The 19489-nt window shown below is 38.9% G+C and overlaps 1 protein-coding gene across 5 annotated transcripts in view; it reads right to left on the bottom strand.

Moving 5' to 3' along the window:
- AKAP10 (A-kinase anchoring protein 10) overlaps nt 1-19489 on the bottom strand; it is a 60884-nt gene that overhangs the window by 16538 nt on the left and 24857 nt on the right. For all 5 annotated transcript variants that reach the window (XM_024752163.1, XM_024752174.1, XM_024752183.1 and 2 more), the window contains 7 exons: nt 18654-18752; nt 14388-14472; nt 13456-13579; nt 12201-12337; nt 9820-9964; nt 7705-7878; nt 2522-2631 (listed from right to left, as the gene is read on the bottom strand). In XM_024752163.1, coding sequence (XP_024607931.1) covers nt 2522-2631; nt 7705-7878; nt 9820-9964; nt 12201-12337; nt 13456-13579; nt 14388-14472; nt 18654-18752 — 874 coding nt within the window. The remainder of the gene's footprint in view (nt 1-2521; nt 2632-7704; nt 7879-9819; nt 9965-12200; nt 12338-13455; nt 13580-14387; nt 14473-18653; nt 18753-19489) is intronic.

Raw genomic sequence — 19489 nt, 5'->3', positions numbered from 1 at the left:
CTAACAAGATAAAAATATAATTATATACATTATAAAGCTATAGTAATAGAAAGCAAAGTTAAAAGGCAAAAAATACAGTGAGAGGTCTTATTTTTAATAGATGCAGTAACTGAGAATTAATAACCATAAACATACAGAATTCCAACAAACCACCAAGAAATTACCCAACAGAAAAATGTGAAAAAGAGATGATAGTCAATTCACAGAAGAAAAACCTGAACAACCAACAAACATGACAAGAGAAGCTCAATCTCATAAGCAACAAACCCAGATTGGTAAAACATTTAAAGTCTGATATTATTTATTGTTGACAAGGATGTGGGGAAAATTAGTAACTTTATTAATGATTGGTAAGAATGTAAAATGTACAGATCCTTTTAAAGGTAAACTGTAAACTGGTTAAGGGCTATGAAAATTTTAAATCTGCTTCTTGGTACAAGGAAATATAAAAGGAAGTCTTTGCTATACTGTGTATCACAGTAAAATTGCAAGCCATTTAAATAATCCATTAATACCAAAATAGCCAAATAGTAACATACCACATTATGGAAGATTTTGCCACAGTTATGAGCTATAATTAATATTATTTATGGAATACTACAACATAGTTAAAAATGAGGTAAATATGTACAGACTAACACAGAAAAATCTCCAAACTCACTATGAGTGAAAGCACAAGATACAGCATAGAGTATAACACCAGTTACATAAAAATAAGCAAACAAAAATATACACAATAACATAACAGTGACTATCCTGAGAAGGAAGGTGGGGAAATAAGCATTGGTGTGTAATCAAAGGGCACATTAGCCTTATCTGTAAATTTAATTTTTATAAGAAGAGATTAATATATTTGTAATTAAAAGTTAAAAGAAGAAAAAAGAATCCTATGATGCCTATATATTACTTCATTTCCGGCAAAGTGCATCTTATTTTAGAGACAGCCTTCCTAATAAGTCATCAATGAATATATGGGTGCCAATATATCAACTGATACAAATTTGTTTGCCTTTAGAAAAATTTCAGGAAGATGCTAAAACCATAAAACTAAAACAAACACTGAAAACTATCTCTAAAGATGGAGAAAAATAATTATTTCTCTATTTATGACCCATTTTATAATTTTAAAAATATGTATATTACACACTATATATATATTTTACAAATTTAAATTTTATAAATTAAAATATATTTATTTTACGCACACAAAAAACTATAGAAGTAAAACATCTTGCAATTGATAGACTTTCTTAAGTCAGGTTTGAAATAAATGAACCAACCATTCCTTAAGAATAAATATCATCTTTGGGAATGAACTCATTTAGGCTTACTGTCCGCCATTTCCTAAAATAAGAAATAAAGATTACTACAACACCGATACAGCCGAAGACAATGTGGTCAACATAACCTTCTATTTACTTCAAAGTATTTTTCAGACTTCTTGGTCTCCCAAATATCAATTTACTTTCTGGTAAAAGCAATTAAACATGTTGAAATCCCTTTTTTATGGTACTGCCAGGACTGGGGTGCGGTAATCATGCCTTTACACAGGTTTCTGTGTTTTCAAGCCATCTTTAGGGAAGAAGAAGTGATTTTACGATTTGATCTGTGGTAAGGATCAAGAAGTGCTGTAACACAGGAATCACTGTCTTTCTGTTACAGGAAAAAATAAACAACCAAGTTAATTCTTAAATACAAAGGAGTAATTTTATTCCATTTTTCCAAGTATAGTTGGTTCTCCGTATCTGCAGGTTCCACATCCACAGACTCAACCAACTGCCGACTGAAAACTTTAGGGAAAAAAAGCCAGAAAGTTCCAAAAAGCAAAACTTGAATTTGCTGTGCATTCCAACTATTTACATAGCATTTACATTGTATTTACAACTATCTACATAGCACTGACATTTTATTAGGTATTATAAGTAATCCAGAGATGATTTATACAGGCTTAAAATACTAGGCCACTTCCTATAAGGAACCTGAGTATCCTCAGATTTTGGTATCCGAGGGGGTCCTGGAATCAATCCCCTGCAGTTACTGAGGGATAACAGTAATAGTTATACAGTCCATGATGAATGATATTGGCATCTTTGTAGTTTAGTTTTGGTTTTAAGACAGACTTTGAAATAGCTAACATATGAATCCAATGAAATGTGGAAGAGATAGCCTAAAACACATTATGTAAACGTGACACTCATCAGAGTCGTATATGGTGGTAGAATAATGATGTCAATGATATTTACCGAGTGTTCACTGACATCCGGCAATGTTTTAAATGCTTTTCATGTATTATCTCATTTAATCCCACCAGCCCAAGGAAGCAGGAATATTATCCTCATTTTACAGATGAAAAACCTGAGACACAAAGAGGTTAGGTAGCTTGCCATAAGCGGCTGAGCCAAGACTGAAACCCAGGAAGTCACTCCTGAGCCTTCACCCTTAACCATGCTCTAGTGCATTGCAGGTATATTCAAGAGAGTAGAAAACAATTTTTAAATTAAAAAATAAAAAAGATGCTCACCCTGCATACGTCCGTTGATACAAAGATTCTGGATCCAGACTTGCAGCATCCACAATTATCGCTTCATCAAAATTTTTCAGAATTTTAACACTGGCTTTTTTCACACTAGACTACAACAGAAATTGTGAAATTAGTAGTATGTTATTCAGGAGTCAAATCAGTCCTGGGTTTGGAATAACAGATTCGTACAAAATCTTCAGTGTTTGAAACACATGCACTTTTCACTCAACCCTGTCACTAATGAGATGTTTAACAGCAATGATTCTGAAATGTCATCTTGAACGTAACTACAGGAGGGAAGCACAATACTAAAGCGTACGACACATGCGTCTACGTGGCAAATGTATTTTCCTTAATGACTGAAGTTCCAACAAACGTGCTTATGTTCCCAAACGTGCAAAACTCCCATTCTTCCAAGCATATGTATCTTGCCTAATAAATGTAAAGCCCAACTTTTACAGGATAAACATGAATGCTTTTGATTCTCAGTGTGGCCGTGTGACAGAAGAGAAGATAAAGGAAACTTTCTAAAATGACCAGCATTCTATCTCCTACTCCTCATGCCCACAAAAATAAAAAGCAAGTCATAATTGGTACTTCTGTGAAATACGGAGGCATGGGTTGACCCAGAAATTCCACTTCTAAAAATTCAATTATAGACAGACTCACACTTAGGCAAAATGACTTATACACAGGAATACTTATTGCAGCATTATTTCAAGTAACAAAAGACAGGAATACATTTAACATCCATGACTAAAGCATAGGTTAAATTAAAAAAATAATTGAACAGACACTTATAGAACACTCTACAGTAGGGGTAAAAAGGGCTCTCTTTACATGCTGAGAAGGGCACATAATTAAAAAGAGAGGCACCAGAATAAAAGAACAGAGAAATACTTCCATGAGGCCACTGAGGTAAGATACCAAAATGAGATATCACTAGTAAAGAAAACTACAGACCACTATCTCTTAGGAGTACAGATGCAAAATCCTCAACAAAATACTAGCAACATATAAAAATAATTATATACCACAACTAAGTGGAATTTATCCCAAGAATGCAAGGTTGGTTTAACATCTGATAATTAATTAATGTAATATATCATAACAACAGAGTAAATCCCCAAAACCCACATAATCCCTTCAATTGATACAGAAAGAGCATTTGATAAAATCCAACAGCCTTTCATGATAAAAAACATTCAACAAATTAGGAATAGTAGGGAACTTCCTCAGCTTGATAAAGAGCATTTATAAAAATCCCACACATCACAATAAATGATGAAAAACTGAAAGCTTTCTCTGAGAAATCAGGAAAAAGACAAACATGCTCACTTTCACCACTTCTATACTGCAAGTTCTAGCCAGAGCAGTTTAGCCAAGAAAAGGAAATAAAAGGCATCTAAAGTTGATAAGAAAGAAAACTATTACTATTCGCAGATGACATGATCTTACATATAGAAAATCCTAAAGAATCCACAAGAAAACTATTAGAGCTAACAAATGAATTCAGTAAAGTTGAAGGTACAAGATAAACACACGAAAAGCAGTTACATTTCTATACACTTAGTGAACAATCAGAAAATGAAATTAAGAAAACAATTTCTATTTATAATAGCATTGAAAATAATAAAATACTCGGGGATAAACTGACTCCAGGAAGTGTAAGAATTGTACATTTCAAACTACAAAACACTGCTGAAAGAAATTAAAGATGGCCTAAATAAGTGGAATGATAGTCCATGTTCATGGACTGTAAGACTTAATATTGTTAAGATGGCAATACTCCCTAAAGGAATCTACAGATTCAGTGTAATCCTGACCAAACCGTTAAAGCTGATCCTAAAATTCACATGGAACTACAAGGGACCCAAATAGCCAAAACAATCTTGCAAATGAAAAAAAAGAAAAACAAAGTCAGAGGACACACAGCTCCCGATTTCAAAACAGAGCCTGCAAACCATAGTAATCAAAACAATGTAGCAGGGCTTCCCTGGTGGCGCAGTGGTTGAGAGTCCGCCTGCCGATGCAGGGGACAGGGGTTCGTGCCCCGGTCCGGGAAGATCCCACATGCCGTGGAGCGGCTGGGCCCGTGAGCCATGGCCGCTGAGCCTGCGCGTCAGGAGCCTGTGCTCCGCAGCGGGAGAGGCCACAACAGCGAGAGGCCCGTGTACCGCCAAAAAAAAAAAAAACAAAAAAAACCCAATGTAGTCTAAGTAAAGACACACAGGTGATGGAGTAGAGCTGAGAGTCCAAAAGTAAACCCATCTATCTAAGGTCAAATGATTTTCAACAAGGGTGCCAAGATCATTCAACGGTGAAAGAGTAGTTTCTTCAATAAATAGTGCTGAGACAACCAGATATCCACATGCAAAAGAATAAAGTTGAATCCCACTTCACATAATACATAAAACTAACTCAAAATGGACCAAAGGCCCAAAACTCTTAGAAGAAAACAGGTGGGGGGCTTCCCTGGTGGTGTAGTGGTTGAGAGTCCGCCTGCCGGTGCAGGGGATATGGGTTCATGCCCCGGTCCGGGAAGATCCCACATGCCGCGGAGCGCCTGGGCCCGTGTGCCATGGCCGCTGAGCCTGCGCGTCTGGAGCCTGTGCTCCGCAATGGGAGAGGCCACAACAGTGAGAAGCCCGCGTATGGCAAAAAAACCCAAAACAAACAAACAAAAACAGGTGGGTATGGGGAGTAACTACTTAATGGACACGAGGCTTCCCTGTGGGATGATGAAACACTGTGGTGATGACTACACAATACTGTGAATATACTAACGTCACAGAATTGTGTACTTTATAATGCTTAAATTTATGTTAAATGAATTTTACCTCAATTAAAAAAAATTGTATTTCTAAACACGATGAACAAGTTGAATGTGAGATTCGGAAAACAATTACATCTGTAATAGCATCAAAAAGAATAAAACATTTAGAAATAAATTTAAGAAAGAAATACTGAATTATACTTGAAAACTACAAAGTATTGTTAAGATGGCAATCCTCACCAAATTGATCTGTGGAGTCAAAGTACTCCCTCCCTATCAGAATCCTGACTAGCTTTGTCCTAGAAATTGACAAGCTGACCCTAAAATTCACATGGAATTGCAAGGGACCTCACACAGTCAAAACAATCTTGAAAAAGAACTAAGTTGGAGGACCCTCACTTCCTGATTTCAAAACTTATTACAAAGCAACAGTTACCAAGACTGAGTTAAACAGGTATCATTCAACCCAGCAATCCTACTCCTAGGAATATACCCAAGAGGAATGAAAACCCATATCCACACAAAAATTATACAGTAGCATTGCTCGTAACGGCCAAAAGGTGGAAACAACCCAAATGTCGACGAGCTGATGGATGAACAAAGTGTGGTGTCTGCACAGTGGAATATCATTTGGCCATAAGGATGAACAAAATTCTAATACATGCTAAAAACACAGACGAACCTTGAAAACATGCTAAGCGAAAGAAGCTAGTCATAAGGATCACATATCGTATGGTTCCACTTATATGAAATGTCTGGAACAGGCAATCTATAGAGACGTAAAGTTAAAGTAGATTAGCAGTAGCCTAGGGCTGGGGGACAGAGGATTAGGAGGGTGATAGTGAAAGGATACAGGGTTTCTTTCTTGGGTGAAAAAATGTTCTAAAATTGATTGTGGTGAGAGTTTAGCAACTCTATAAACATACTAAAAAACCACTGAATTATACAGTGTAAATGGATAAATTGTATGGTATGTGAATTATATCTCAATAAGGCTCTACAAAAAAAAAAGAGAGAGAGAAAAGAGGAGGATAGTGACCGGAGCGGGGTGGGGGAGGGGGGGCGCGAGTTTCTGACCTGCTGGTAACGCGGCCTGTGCCTTGATCTGGATGCTGGTTACATGGGTTAGGTCTGTTACCGAAATCCTTTGAGCTGTATGCAGTTATGAAATGTAGAGTTCTCTGTATATGTTATTATACTTCAACCAAAAATGTAAAACTACATTTTATGGTTAGCACCTAGACCTTTTAAGTACCTAAATAAAAACAAAGCATTCCAGCTTATATCAAAAAACGAAATGGCAACTACACTCAGCAGGCCACCTCCTATGCAACCTCAATAAGAGGAAAAGGTACTGAGGACGGACAGCCTTGTTGACGGCAAGAAAACTGCACTGTCTTAAAACTTAAGAAAATTTATCCAAGGCCCAGGGTCAAAAGTTATTTGCCAATAGTGATGAGAAAATAATTATATTATTAAACTTACGGTGGAAAAAAACTAGACAGAGAATATATTCATGGCTCTGCCACTTACTGTGTGACTTCAATAAAATCAATTAACTTTTTACTACCTCCTTACTCTGTTCTTGGGCATAACCCACTTTGTGTGATTTTGCAGACAGTCAGAGAAGGCCTGATATATGAAAGCACTCCAAAAAAACAAAAAAGGTTAAGGAAATGTACAATGGCATTATAGTTCAAAATGAAACCAAAAGCTCTTCAGTGAAATATTAATAAATCTAGGAGTTCACTCAATTATTCTCTAAAAAAGCATTCCAAATTTAGTTACTAAAATTTCCCAAATAATTATACAAACAACTTTTCGGAGGCTATAAATATGTCATGTGATTTGATTATTTAAAGCAAGAGCTGAGTTTCCCTTGTGGAGCAGTGGTTAAGAATCTGCCTGCCAATGCAGGGGACACGGGTTCAAGCCCTGATCTGGGAAGATCCCACATGCCAGAGAGCAACTAGGTCCGTGCGCCACAACTACTGAGCCTGCGCTCTAGAGCCCAAGAGCCACAACTACTGAAGCCCGGGAACCTAGAGCCCCTGCTCTGCAACAAGAGAAGTCACCACAATGAGTAGCCCCCGCTCACTGCAACTAGAGAAAGCCCGCGCACAGCAACAAAGACCCAACACAGCCATACATACATACATACATAATAAGTAAATAAATAAATGTTTAAAAAAATAAAGCAAGAGCTGCAGTGTCAAGCAGAATAATAGTCTGACATCTTTACAATATGACACACTGTTAATCATCACAAAGACTTTGGTTAGCATATATAGTAAGTAGGCTAATTTTATCTCTCCTTTGTTTTTTCTACCACCTAAAAGCTACAAATGGGATCTGATGCTAAGATCTGAGCGAAACAATCCTGGCGCAGAGGCACAGGGGTCACTACCTGCACAGCAGAGCTGTCGGCCGACCCGGGGTGGGAGTCCTCAGTGGGGCCGGCAGAGCCCAGAGCCGTCAGCAAGACACCTCCTCCCGGGAACTCGTCTCCACGAACCGAATGGATGAGATCATTCAAATATTTATAATAAAGGTTGCTGGACAAAAAGCCAGGCAAAAATACCTGAAGAGAGGATACAATTTATTTTAAAGTTGAAATCAAATACACTAAAACTTTATTTTACAACAAAATTTTACTTTCAATGCTACCAGCTAGCACACGATTTTACTCCTCTTACACTCCAAGTATTATCCCTTTGTACACAGTTTACATTGTAACTAAAACTACAATGTGTACAATTTATAGATTTTTTCCCTCAGAAAACTTGCCATGAAACTACTGAATGGACTTGATTATCTAGACTTCTTAGATACCAGGGAGGGATCTAATTTGAAGCTACATTTTTCTTGTTATAAATATTGAAGTCTTTGTGTATATACTGATTTTCACTTTTGATCTGATTTCCTTAAGATAAATTACCAGGAGTGTGATTACTAAGTTAAATGATATGAACATTTTAGCTTTGATAAATGTGGAGGATGCATCACTAGCATCATCAAGGCATCTGTCTTGACATGGGCTTCCCAACACTGGGTTCTGTCTTTTCAAATAGTTGTTAAATAAATGTCTAATGGTACATGGATACTGTTATTTCCATTTAAAAATTATTAATGATGTTAAGTTCCCATCTTTATTATTGGCATTTCCTATTACCAACTTTTCCTTCACAGCATTTAGCACAACTGTAAATATTTATGTCTGTGTTTAATATGTGCTCTCCTTATAGACAGAGCTCCAGGAGGGCAGAAGCTATGTTTCTTTTTTTGTTTACCCCATAACAACAATACCTAGCAGAGAAATACTCAAAGTATTAGGGAACGAAGCATATGTATCTTTTTACCATGTACCTACTTGATAGTACTCTTAAAAATTAAAATTAGTATAAGTTCCCTAGATACACAGTTAGTAAGAAATAATTTTACATTTTGTTTTTCTCTGTATTTTAACTTTATTACCCAGAAAGTTTATATTCTTTATATGATATATATCTTGAACTTTTCCTTTAAGATCAGAAAATTTTAATTTTAATCATGAAAAAATTATCGACCTTGGACAATAGCCGATAGTCTATCCAGTTTACTACCAGCCTTTCAACGATTTTATTTTATTTTTTTTTGCGGTACACGGGCCTCTCACTGTTGTGGCCTCTCCCGTTGCGGAGCACAGGCTCCGGACGCGCAGGCTCAGCGGCCATGGCTCACGGGCACAGCCGCTCCGCGGCACGTGGGATCTTCTTGGACCAGGGCACAAACCCTCGTCCCCTGCATCGGCAGGCGGACTCTCAACCACTGTGCCACCAGGGAAGCCCCGATTTGATTTTTATATGTAACTCCTCCATATTCCTGAAGTTCAGTTTTTCTGTGTGGTATCATGTGGCAGTGCTTACCTAATCCCTTTCCACCTAGATGCACATGACACATATGAGCAAAATAACCTCGTGGGCTTATCCTGGGCTCTTGCAATTCCCAGTAAAATCTGCTTTAGTTCATCAGAAGAACAACTGATTCACAAATTCCAACACTTTATTAGCAGCCATTAGGGATACTCTGTAAGTGATCATGATGCAGAAAACTAGTGCTCCAACCCTGCTGGGGAGCTCTGGTGAAATATTTGGATCATCCCTAAGCTAACTTTGCTCAATACTAATTATCTAAAAGATGTTATAATAACAGTAATAATAGCAGTTAACATTTTTTAATGCTTACGTTACTAATAAGCACTCTCCACGTCGTACCTCAAAATAACTCTAAGTATCTGTATTAGCCCCATTTCACAGAGGAGGAACATGGCATTAAAGGACTTCAGTAGCTGCCTGAAGTCACTCAGCCTGTGAAGGTTAAGATTAATACATACCAAGTCAGACTCAAAGCCCCCGCTCTCATCACTGCTGCACTGCTTCAACTTTCCACTGTTCTGTTCTGTTTGCTTTTCCCCATGTTCTATTTTCTGGGTTCCACCAGTTAAAAATTTCTTGTAGTTTAATGCTTTTCAAGTTTTGGTTACCTTCTCCATGGTTGTCCAGGCCTGACGTAACGGAGTGGTGAAACAGTTAGGGAGTGGCCCACCTTCCCTGCAGATGTTGGATTCAATTTCCAGTCGTACAACATCATCGAATCCAAGAGGATGTGTGGCCTGGAGGGAGAAGTACCTATGGCAGAAAGACAGCCAAAGTAAACCCCAACTTCACAGCAATCATAAGCAATTTCTGGCACCTACACCAGAGAACCTTCTATGAGGCTCCTGCAGACCTAGGACTATAGAGCTGGGTTGATGACAGCCCTGCTGCAACCTGTATTCCCACCGCCAAAGAGATATCTGAGCCAACGTGCCCCTCCCTATCTGCCTGCCACCATCTTTGGTTCTTGTTTAAGATTTTCCAGGTCAGGTTACAACTGAGGCAAAGAAACCAATTGCACACGTTTAATGGGCACCTAGTCTCTGTTCAGTGCTTGGGAGAAAGAAACAAATTTAAAACAGGGTAAGGCATGGGCATGTCCCCTGGAAAGAGAACAGAAAGGATCCCTGCACAGGGTACAAAGGAGAACATACCAGCATAACTATGTGGCATACATAACATACATGTAGGAATTCAAAACAAAATAGCATTGAGGGTGAAGTGGATGAATTTGATGTATTTAGGTAGAATAACAGGATTTGCTAATGATTTGGTGTAGAAAGGAAAAGGAGTAATCAATGATAACTCAAAGATTTCTAACTTCATAGGATATAATGCAACTGGTGTTTTGGTAAACTGGTTATAAACTGAATACAAAAAAAGCATTAAAAGCAGAAAAACATATATGTTGTCTTTTGAGCATTCTGCGGCTTCTGACTCCTGTCCATGATACAAATACAGACAGGCTGATGAGGCATGATATTAAAAAGTAAAGATAGAAAAACAAATAAGCAGGAGCTGTTAAAATGACAGTGCCGGGAGGATGTCACACAGTAATCTTCATTTAAAAATGGCTCCCAATTTGAAAATGGGATCCAGTGGGAAAACAGGGTCTCTGCTCTGCATGGCACTGAGCTCCAGGCAGGACCTTACCACTGCCACTCTTCTATTCCAGCAGGAGAAAACTCTTCTTTTATCTTGCTATCAGTATTTTCTTAACAAAAAGTGAGTCTCCCATCATGCAACAACTAAGTTGGCAAATATTCCTCCACGATTTGAATTTTGGGGCAGCCCAGACCTTTTTTTTGGGGCTGTGTTGCACGGCTGTGGGATCTTAGTTCCCCAACCAGGGATTGAACCCAGGCCCCGGCAGTGAAAGTGCGCAGTCCTAACCACTGGACAACCAGGGAATTCCCTCAAATTTCTAAAGGTAAATGCTTGCTACATTAACATCCATATAACAATGTTTCTTATATAATATATTCCCACAAATATATTGCACAAAAATAAACACTGGACAAACATTAGAATTGCATTCAAGTTCTGCCACTAATTTGCCCTGTGACTTGGAGAAAGTCACTACCCCTGAAAGCCTTAGTTTTCTCATCTGCAAAATGCGAAAATCAAACCAGCTCCCTAATCTGGCTATTCATCAGAATCAGATTCCTGGGTCACACCTCAAAACTGCTGAATCAGAATCTCTTAGAGAAGAGGACTGGAAACCTATTTTTGACAAGCTCCCAGGTGACTCTCATGCCGACAGGAGCACGGACCAGCCCGGTGATGTTCAGGAACCACTGACCTAGATGCTCTCAGCTCTCTCCCAACCCTAATATCCCATGGATTTTTCTCTGCCTCTCAAGTTATCTTCTTAGCAAGTGCTCACAGATACAAATAACACATTGCTTTATAGAACAAGAAAAGTTAGATGAAAGGGGGGGACAGACATAGTTTTCAATTCTGTTCACTAAGATTGTGCTGCCCTCTCATTTTCAGTGAAAACTAATGAATAACTACTCTTCACCAAGCAGTTAATCTGGCTGAGCAGACTTGCACCAGAAAACATGGTATACCCCACACAGACATTTAAGACCCTTTGCAATAGATTCCAGCTAGTTTCATCTTCTCCTGTTCCCTTGACCAAGTGTCAATCACGCAGTTTCTATGGCGCTGCTCGTACCGATGACTGCCAAGAGTGTCCTTCCCCGCTAGCAGAATTCAATCCATTCTTCAGTCGCCAATCAAATCTCCCTTCTGTGAAGCCCTCAGTGGCCTTCACCACCATCGTCTTGCTTGCCACACACAAGCCTCCCCCTGCCCCGCCAGCAACTTATTCTAAGAACCCCCTACTCTGAACACACCAATGAAAAGCAGCTCTCATGTGGCTCCCTGTGAGCTCCCTGGCGGCAGAGACCAAGGTGACTTCTGAAATACGCTTCAAGTACTCAATATTCGCAGAAAGATGGATATGTCTATCACTAAGACTCACTTGTCATATAAAATCATGGCGTCGTTCTGTGCCTCCTGCCCATCATACTGGCCCTTTTTGGCAGCAAGCTGAGACTGGAAGTTGTCTGCTGCCAACCAGAACTGTAGGATATTCACTGCGTCCTCTTTCTCCATGTACTGGGAAGGAAAAACACAAGAGGAAAATCAGGCTATACACAGATTTCTCTTACTATCTCTCGTCTATATCTAAGCCCCAACTATTAAAATATAGGACATAAAGGAAAAAAAAAACCCACAAAAGAAACCCCCCCACCCCAAAACAGATCCACTTGTTCAGTTAATGCCAGTCTGCAACTTACAGTTATTTGAGATTGAATAATTTTTAAATATTCTTTTAGGGGGAGAAAAACAAAAAATAAACCTAACAGCAACAACAAAAAGCAACCACTACACAGCTGAATGCAAACTTCAGTGACTGGAGTAACAATTAGAGATGGGTTAGTGGCTCCTCGCTGGCAAACATACAAAAGGTAAACCAACCAAACCAAATCTTTTATACCTGATCATTTCCACCACTCCACGCGGCCATACTAACCTGAACAAATGCTGACTTAAACTTAAGGCAAAGAGAGGGAGTGAAAACACAAATCAGCTGAATAACTGTATCCTTGTCAAGAGGCAGGAGGCAAGTGTGAGTCTAAGTTACTGCTTTGTGAGACCGGGAATCCTCTTATCTCGACTTAATAGTCATTTGCTTTGCAACAAAAGAATTTCATTTGCTGAAGCCTAACAAATCCCATCACTCTACACTGTCTGCCTCACAGAGATGAATATATACTCATTGCTTGTTGCAAATGCTTCAGTCCGATCAAGGGCAATCCTATCAAGTGGCTAAAGTAAAATGAAGACAGTAGGAAAATATTTACTTTTCCTTCTCTCTTCTAAAGTCTGCTCTGCAAACACTTATGCACTGGAATCAAGTATCAAATTTCGTGGTTTTAAAACAGCTCTAAATAACTAAAAATCTGCATTCTCTTATAAGCAGTTTAATTAGGTTTTTCAAAATTAGAGTTACTTTACTTTGAATTTTCATGTTCTCTTTAGTCTGACTAATGCCATTCAAGTACTCTTGCCATTAGATACAACTTAAAACAGTAATCACAGTACTTAAATCCACCTGATCAGTTTGGAAATGGTTTGTGTCTTCTACGTTATTTCCTATAGACAGGGCCCAGCACGTACAGCTCAGAGGCTGGAATGCTCTAACAGAGTGTGAAAGGAAATGCAGACTTTACCTCAGAGAAATAAAAGAGGGCTGACTCACAGAAGAGAATGTCAGCCAGGTAAACAGTTCCACTGGTCAGCACTTCAATCTGGTATTTACAGAAATGGTGACTTCGCAGAAACTCACTAAAGTGCCTGCATGTGGACGAAAAGGTAAAGTTTGAGGGACCGACCAAGGAAAGGGCTCATCTGGGAAGAACACACTCTTTCCCCACTGTGCTACTGCATCTTAACGGCCTAGGTCAACGTGACCTCCCTTCCCATGGCGCCTTCCTGATTCCTCTCCCTGTAAGTAATCTCTCCCACCTCGTAATGACGTGCAGCTCTCCTCTGATAGCTAACTCACGCTACCTCATATTACAGTAAGCAAAGAACATGCCCTATTTCTCTTATTAGGCTGTAATTTCCTTCAAAGCAGGCACTACATCCAAACTGGGCATAGCACCCTTTTCATAAATGTTAAATGAAAGAATGAATATGGAGATTTTTTTTTGAGGGCATGCAGCAATAATTAATCTAAGAAAACTTTGGAGGCAGTTTCAACAAATCTATGTGGATTTAGTAATATGGCATCCATTAAGCTTAAAGCATGCACTAACAAATCAGGATATCCACCTGAAGACATGCATTGTTTAAATAGATAAACCAATTACTATATCACACTACAGTCACAATCACCCCTAAGGACTCTGGAATTAAAAATAAATTCTTTTAACTTAGGAAATGCTAACATTAAAAATAAAAATCTGTTTTATTTTTAATAGAACTCACATAATTTATATTTAAAAGAAACCATTACCCAAGATAGTCTTAGGAAATGTCTATAAGATCCTGTAAACATTCAAAATATTTAAATCCTCAAAGATAGTTTGGTTTTAGTTATTCCTGAGGCTGAACCCGAACTACCCAGAATGCACAACATGGAAATATGAAATCGACGTACTCGTGCTCCATTGCACTGAAGACTATGGTCTGTGCTGAGACAAAACAGTTGGGATCCACCTGCCCATCTTCTCCACAAATCTTTGCTGTAAAAGAAATGGTAAATAATTTCCCTCTAAATCCAAACTATACACATTTGTAAATCAAAGTAGGAAGTACCTGTAAAGGCGTAAAGTTGAGCAGGTTTTAAATGGAATTAAGAGAAAATACAGGTGAACAGCTGATTTTGAGGTAGGGAAGGTCTTTCTAAGCATAAATGCAAAAGCACAAATCAAGAGTCAACAATATAAAATTAACTTCTAAACCTTAAAACACTCCAAAACAAAACAAAAGGGTAAACTGGGGGAAAAAATTTGCAGCATATATGACAGTTTATGAATGACAGATTGTTTTCATTCATGTATCAAGAGCTCTTACAAACTAACAAGAAAGTCTTGAAAGAAAAATGGACACGAAGAAAAATTCACTAAAGAACAAATATAAAACGGCCAATATAAAAAGATATGCGTGCTCACTAGTAACCAAGTAAATATAATTATAGATTAGAAGGAGGCGGCACACCACCTTCTGTCTAGTAGCTTGGCACAAAATTGTTTTAACAATCCATAAGCTTAATTGTTTAATGATACATATGCTTGGGCAAGGGCATGGGAAAACTGACACTTGTGTTAGTGGGCATATAAATGGGTGTATCTTTTTATGGGGGGCAATCTGGCAGTTTATAGCATAAGCTTTAAAAATGAACATACCCTTGCAATCAGCAATTCTATCTCTAGGGTTGTAACCTAAGGAACTACGGATTTGTGAAAGAATTATCTGTTTATCAAAATGTTATTTGGTAGAAATTTTAAAACATAAAATGGGCTAAAATTAGGAACTGCCTAAATAAACTGCAACAAATCAATAAGCTGTTTACTAGCTAGCTCTTAAACATGACTGGAAAAACCCCACCACGATGGCTGGTTTCACTTCAAGTTCAGGACCTTAGTGGGACCTTCATGAAACCCAAGGATCGTGCTACAGTTACCTGGTCCATTACAGCACACCTCCTCTCTCTGTAGACGTCTTAGCGCCTCTTTCTCTACCCTCTTTGCTGATGACTTGGAAAACAAGCAATCAGAAAACAAATTCCATCCACTCCCACCACCTCTACCAACTTGCCGCATCACTGACTCTGCAATCTCTCCTGCTACTACAGATGAACTGTCCTCGCTCCTATCTGGAAAACTCTAGGAGTACCGGGTCCCATCCTCTCTTACCTCCTCAAGGCACCTCTTCTACAGCAACTGCCCCCTCTCCCTACTGTATCAACTTCCTCCTACTGCCGCATTCTCACCTGCTATGAACTGTTTGTATGTTATACATATATATGTGTTTGTATACTGTCATACACCTTACATGCTGTGACACGTCACCTTAAAAACAAAACCCCAAACCACTGTCCCTTGACTAACACCCCCTGCCAGCTCACCTTTGAGTAAAATGCCTCGAACAGTTGCCATACTTGCTGTCTCCGCTCCTCCTATATGCTTTTAAGACGCCTCCAGTTAAGTTTTGTCCCTAATGGTCCACTGTAATTAAGATGCCCACCACTGCCAAGTCCATCCCATTCCTGGTATTCACCTTACTTAACCTATCAGCGCAAATTGCCATCTTTGATCACTCCCTTCCTCCCAGAAGTTTTTCACTTCCTCCCAGAGTTTTTCACTTGGCTTCCAGAAAAAACTGCTCTCCTGATACACAGCTGATGCAGGAAGGCCTCCACTACTGGCTGTTTCTTCCAGATGTTAGACCCGCCACAGCACCCAGTCCTCAGACCTCGCGTCCTCACTCACCACATTCCTCCCAGGGATGTTACTCAGTTTCATGGCTCTAAACCCAACCATAGGCTGATCACTTCCAAACATACATCTCCAACCTGGACCTCTCTCACGAGCTCCTAACGTTAACATCCAACTGCCTACTTGGTGCTCAGCATTTGGATGTCTGAAACCCAAACTCCCGATGTTCTCCGTCAGCCATTACTCCTGCATCTTCTTCACCTTACAAATACTCCCCCAGGTACGCAGGTTTTAAAAAAATGAAGTCAGGGCTTCCCTGGTGGGGCAGTGGTTGAGAATCCCCCTGCCAATGCAGGGGACACAGGCTAGAGCCCTGGTCCGGGAAGATCCCAAATGCCACGGAGCAACTAAGCCTGTGCGCCACAACTACTGAGCCTGCGCTCTAGAGCCCATGCTCTACAAGAGAAGCCACCACAGTGAGAAGCCCACGCACCACAACCAAGAGTAGCCCCTGCTAGATGCAACTAGAGAGCTGGCGCGCAGCAACGAAGACCCAACGCAGCAATCAACCAACCAATCAATAAAAATAAAACTTCTAAAAAATATATTGTTAAAAAAAAATGAAGTCATGCTTGATTCCTTTTTTCCTCTCACACCACTCACTTCCAAACCATCAGCACATTCTGTCAACTGTACCTCCACAATATTTTAAAAATTCCACCACTTCAAGGATTTGTGGAAGATGGAACAAGCAGTGGAAGCACAGTTTTGAGGTCAATCTAATTCCCCACATAAAAACAAACAAATTAAATAGCAACACCCAAAACCCAGAGATAACATCTACAACAAAACCAGGCAGGTGGGATACACAATAAAAGCTTAAGTGGAGCCTTCTTCAAACTATAACTTACTTGAAGTACAGCTATATTAAAATATTCCAGCTTGAAGAGGAGACAAATAATTAGGGCAGGATTCAAAAGAATGAGGCCCAAAGAGGAAAAGTGAGTGGTCTAAAGACATACACACTGGAATGGAAACTTCTTGATCATTAAATGTTATCAACTTGATCCTTCAGATTTTTCCCCTCATGGGATTACATCGTTAATTTGATAAAGTTTAAAGAAAGGAAAATTAGAACTGCAGTGACACTTCATTTTAAAATGTCTGACTCAAAACTCTCTCCTTTTCTCACCTACCCCAGACAGTTTAGTTATCAATTGGTGCAAACACCCAGTGGAATTACTAGCCAACCAATTCCTCAAATAGCCAAATGCTAATCTGTTCGGACACCTAACAATTATTATTAGGCACAATTGGTCTAGGAAAGTATAAAAGATGGTAGCAACAAATTTTCAGATAGAAATAGAGGAACTACATAGAAAAACCAAAATCCCATGACAACATCTACAACAAAACTGGGTGAAAACTCCAAAATACAAGCAGACGGGGACAGCCACCAACAGCCACAAGACCCATGTGTCACAGGCGTCTGCGAGGGAGAAGAAAAAGGAAACAATGGGGGCAGCACCCGGCAGCCTGTGGCAGAGAGCAGGTGTGCCCTGGAAGTATGCGGCCAGTTCAAGAGGCTCAGCTGAGACCGGGAGGGGCTCTGCTGTCCCCAATGACGAGGAGAGACCGAAAGAGGCCCAGGCTGGGTCGACTCTGCTAGGAGCAGAATAATAGGCTTTCGTTCAGAAATCAAAAACACTTAATTTTTGTATTAAAAACTCAAAACTTAGTGCTAGGACTTGATGAGAGTATAATAAATATCTGTTCAATGAATAAATCAACCACTTGTATCTGTGATTACAGGTGTACCTGAAGTCCTTCTGATACAACATAGTCAAAACTTTCAAACATTTTTATTATGACCTACAGAAAAATATATTTATGTGACTCAGTATATATATGTACATATGATGGAAACAATGTTCTGAAGTGGTGTGTATTTGCCCTTATTACTGTGAAGCACTTTGATTTTTCCAGTCTAGTCTTTTTTGGCAGGGGGGTGAGGACCTATGAGGAGACTGGTCCTAATCCAGAGTTTGAAAAACACTGCCGAATAGCATACTAGTTACCATGTAGGGGTCTGGTTTCAAGTCCTAACTGCCGTGTCTGAGCTGTCACCTTGGGCAAATTACTTACCTTCTCTGTGCTTCCTCACTTATAAAATAATAACTGTATTTATGCTGCAAAGTTCTTTAGAAGATTGAATGAGTTTGTCAATGGGAAATGCTTAGAATATTGTCTGGAACACAGCAAGTACTCAGTAAATATGTGCTACTATTATTCAAGTCAAAAATCTCATAATTTGGGTCCAACAAGTAAGAGGGAAACTTTTGAAGTGAGCTACAATCAGATATAATAAAGTAGCCTGAAAACAGACAAGGAAGGTATATGTTGAATTACATGTTCATGAAAAATTCTCTTAATAATAACCAAATTTTTTTTTTTTTTTTGGTGCCATAGCTTCAAGCACTGCTTACCTACGATGTCATTTCTCATTGCTTCTGTAATTGGTATTGGTTTAGCAGCATCTGGAGATATATATTTGGTAAAAGTAGTTACTGCATCCTGTTCTATACCTGCAAGGTAAGAAGGGGACAACTTCAAAAATCAAAAAGCAACTTGGACCAGTAACGGACCATATTCATGAATAGCAAGGTTTGTTTGCCGTGCGCCCAGGCACACACACACAAACATATCTTTTATTACAAATAAATATCTTTGTAAATATACTTAGGACAAAACAGCCTCCACGGTAACGTTGCTTCTGCACTGCTTGGTTCTTGGAGCAGAGGAGATACATGTGACCCCGTGGCCCTCCTCACCTCAGCTCACAAGCTGATGAGTAACCGCAATCACTGTACACGTCCTCTTTCCATCTCTCCTCTCCAAAGTCCTGACCTGAAGGACTTACATAGCGGGAGCTCAACGATCATTTTTAAATCTACATTTTACATATTCTACCAAATTTCATATTCATAAACACATTCATTTGACCTTCAACAACCCTGGAACGTTAAAACAGTGAATATCAAATTTCCTAGTCTTGGGACTTTGAAATCTTAAAAATTACTGAGGACCCTAAAGAGCTTTTGTTTATGTGAGTTTTATCTATAGATAGTAAGGTATTAAAAATTAAAATGAGAAAAAATTATTGTTTAAATTAACAATATTAAATCTGTTAAAAGTTAACATAAATACTATTTTTTACAGAAAATAACTGTTTCCCAAACTGAAAAAAATTAATGAGAAGAGGGCATCAATTTACATTTTTGCATCTCTATTCCTCTTGATAACAAACTGTTAGATTCTCAAA

The sequence above is a fragment of the Neophocaena asiaeorientalis genome, unplaced genomic scaffold (genome assembly GCF_003031525.2).
Source record: "Neophocaena asiaeorientalis asiaeorientalis breed wild unplaced genomic scaffold, Neophocaena_asiaeorientalis_V1.1 scaffold540, whole genome shotgun sequence".
Taxonomy (NCBI): domain Eukaryota; kingdom Metazoa; phylum Chordata; class Mammalia; order Artiodactyla; family Phocoenidae; genus Neophocaena; species Neophocaena asiaeorientalis.
Note: the sequence above shows the minus strand (reverse complement) of the source record. Positions and strands in the feature narration are given on the sequence as shown.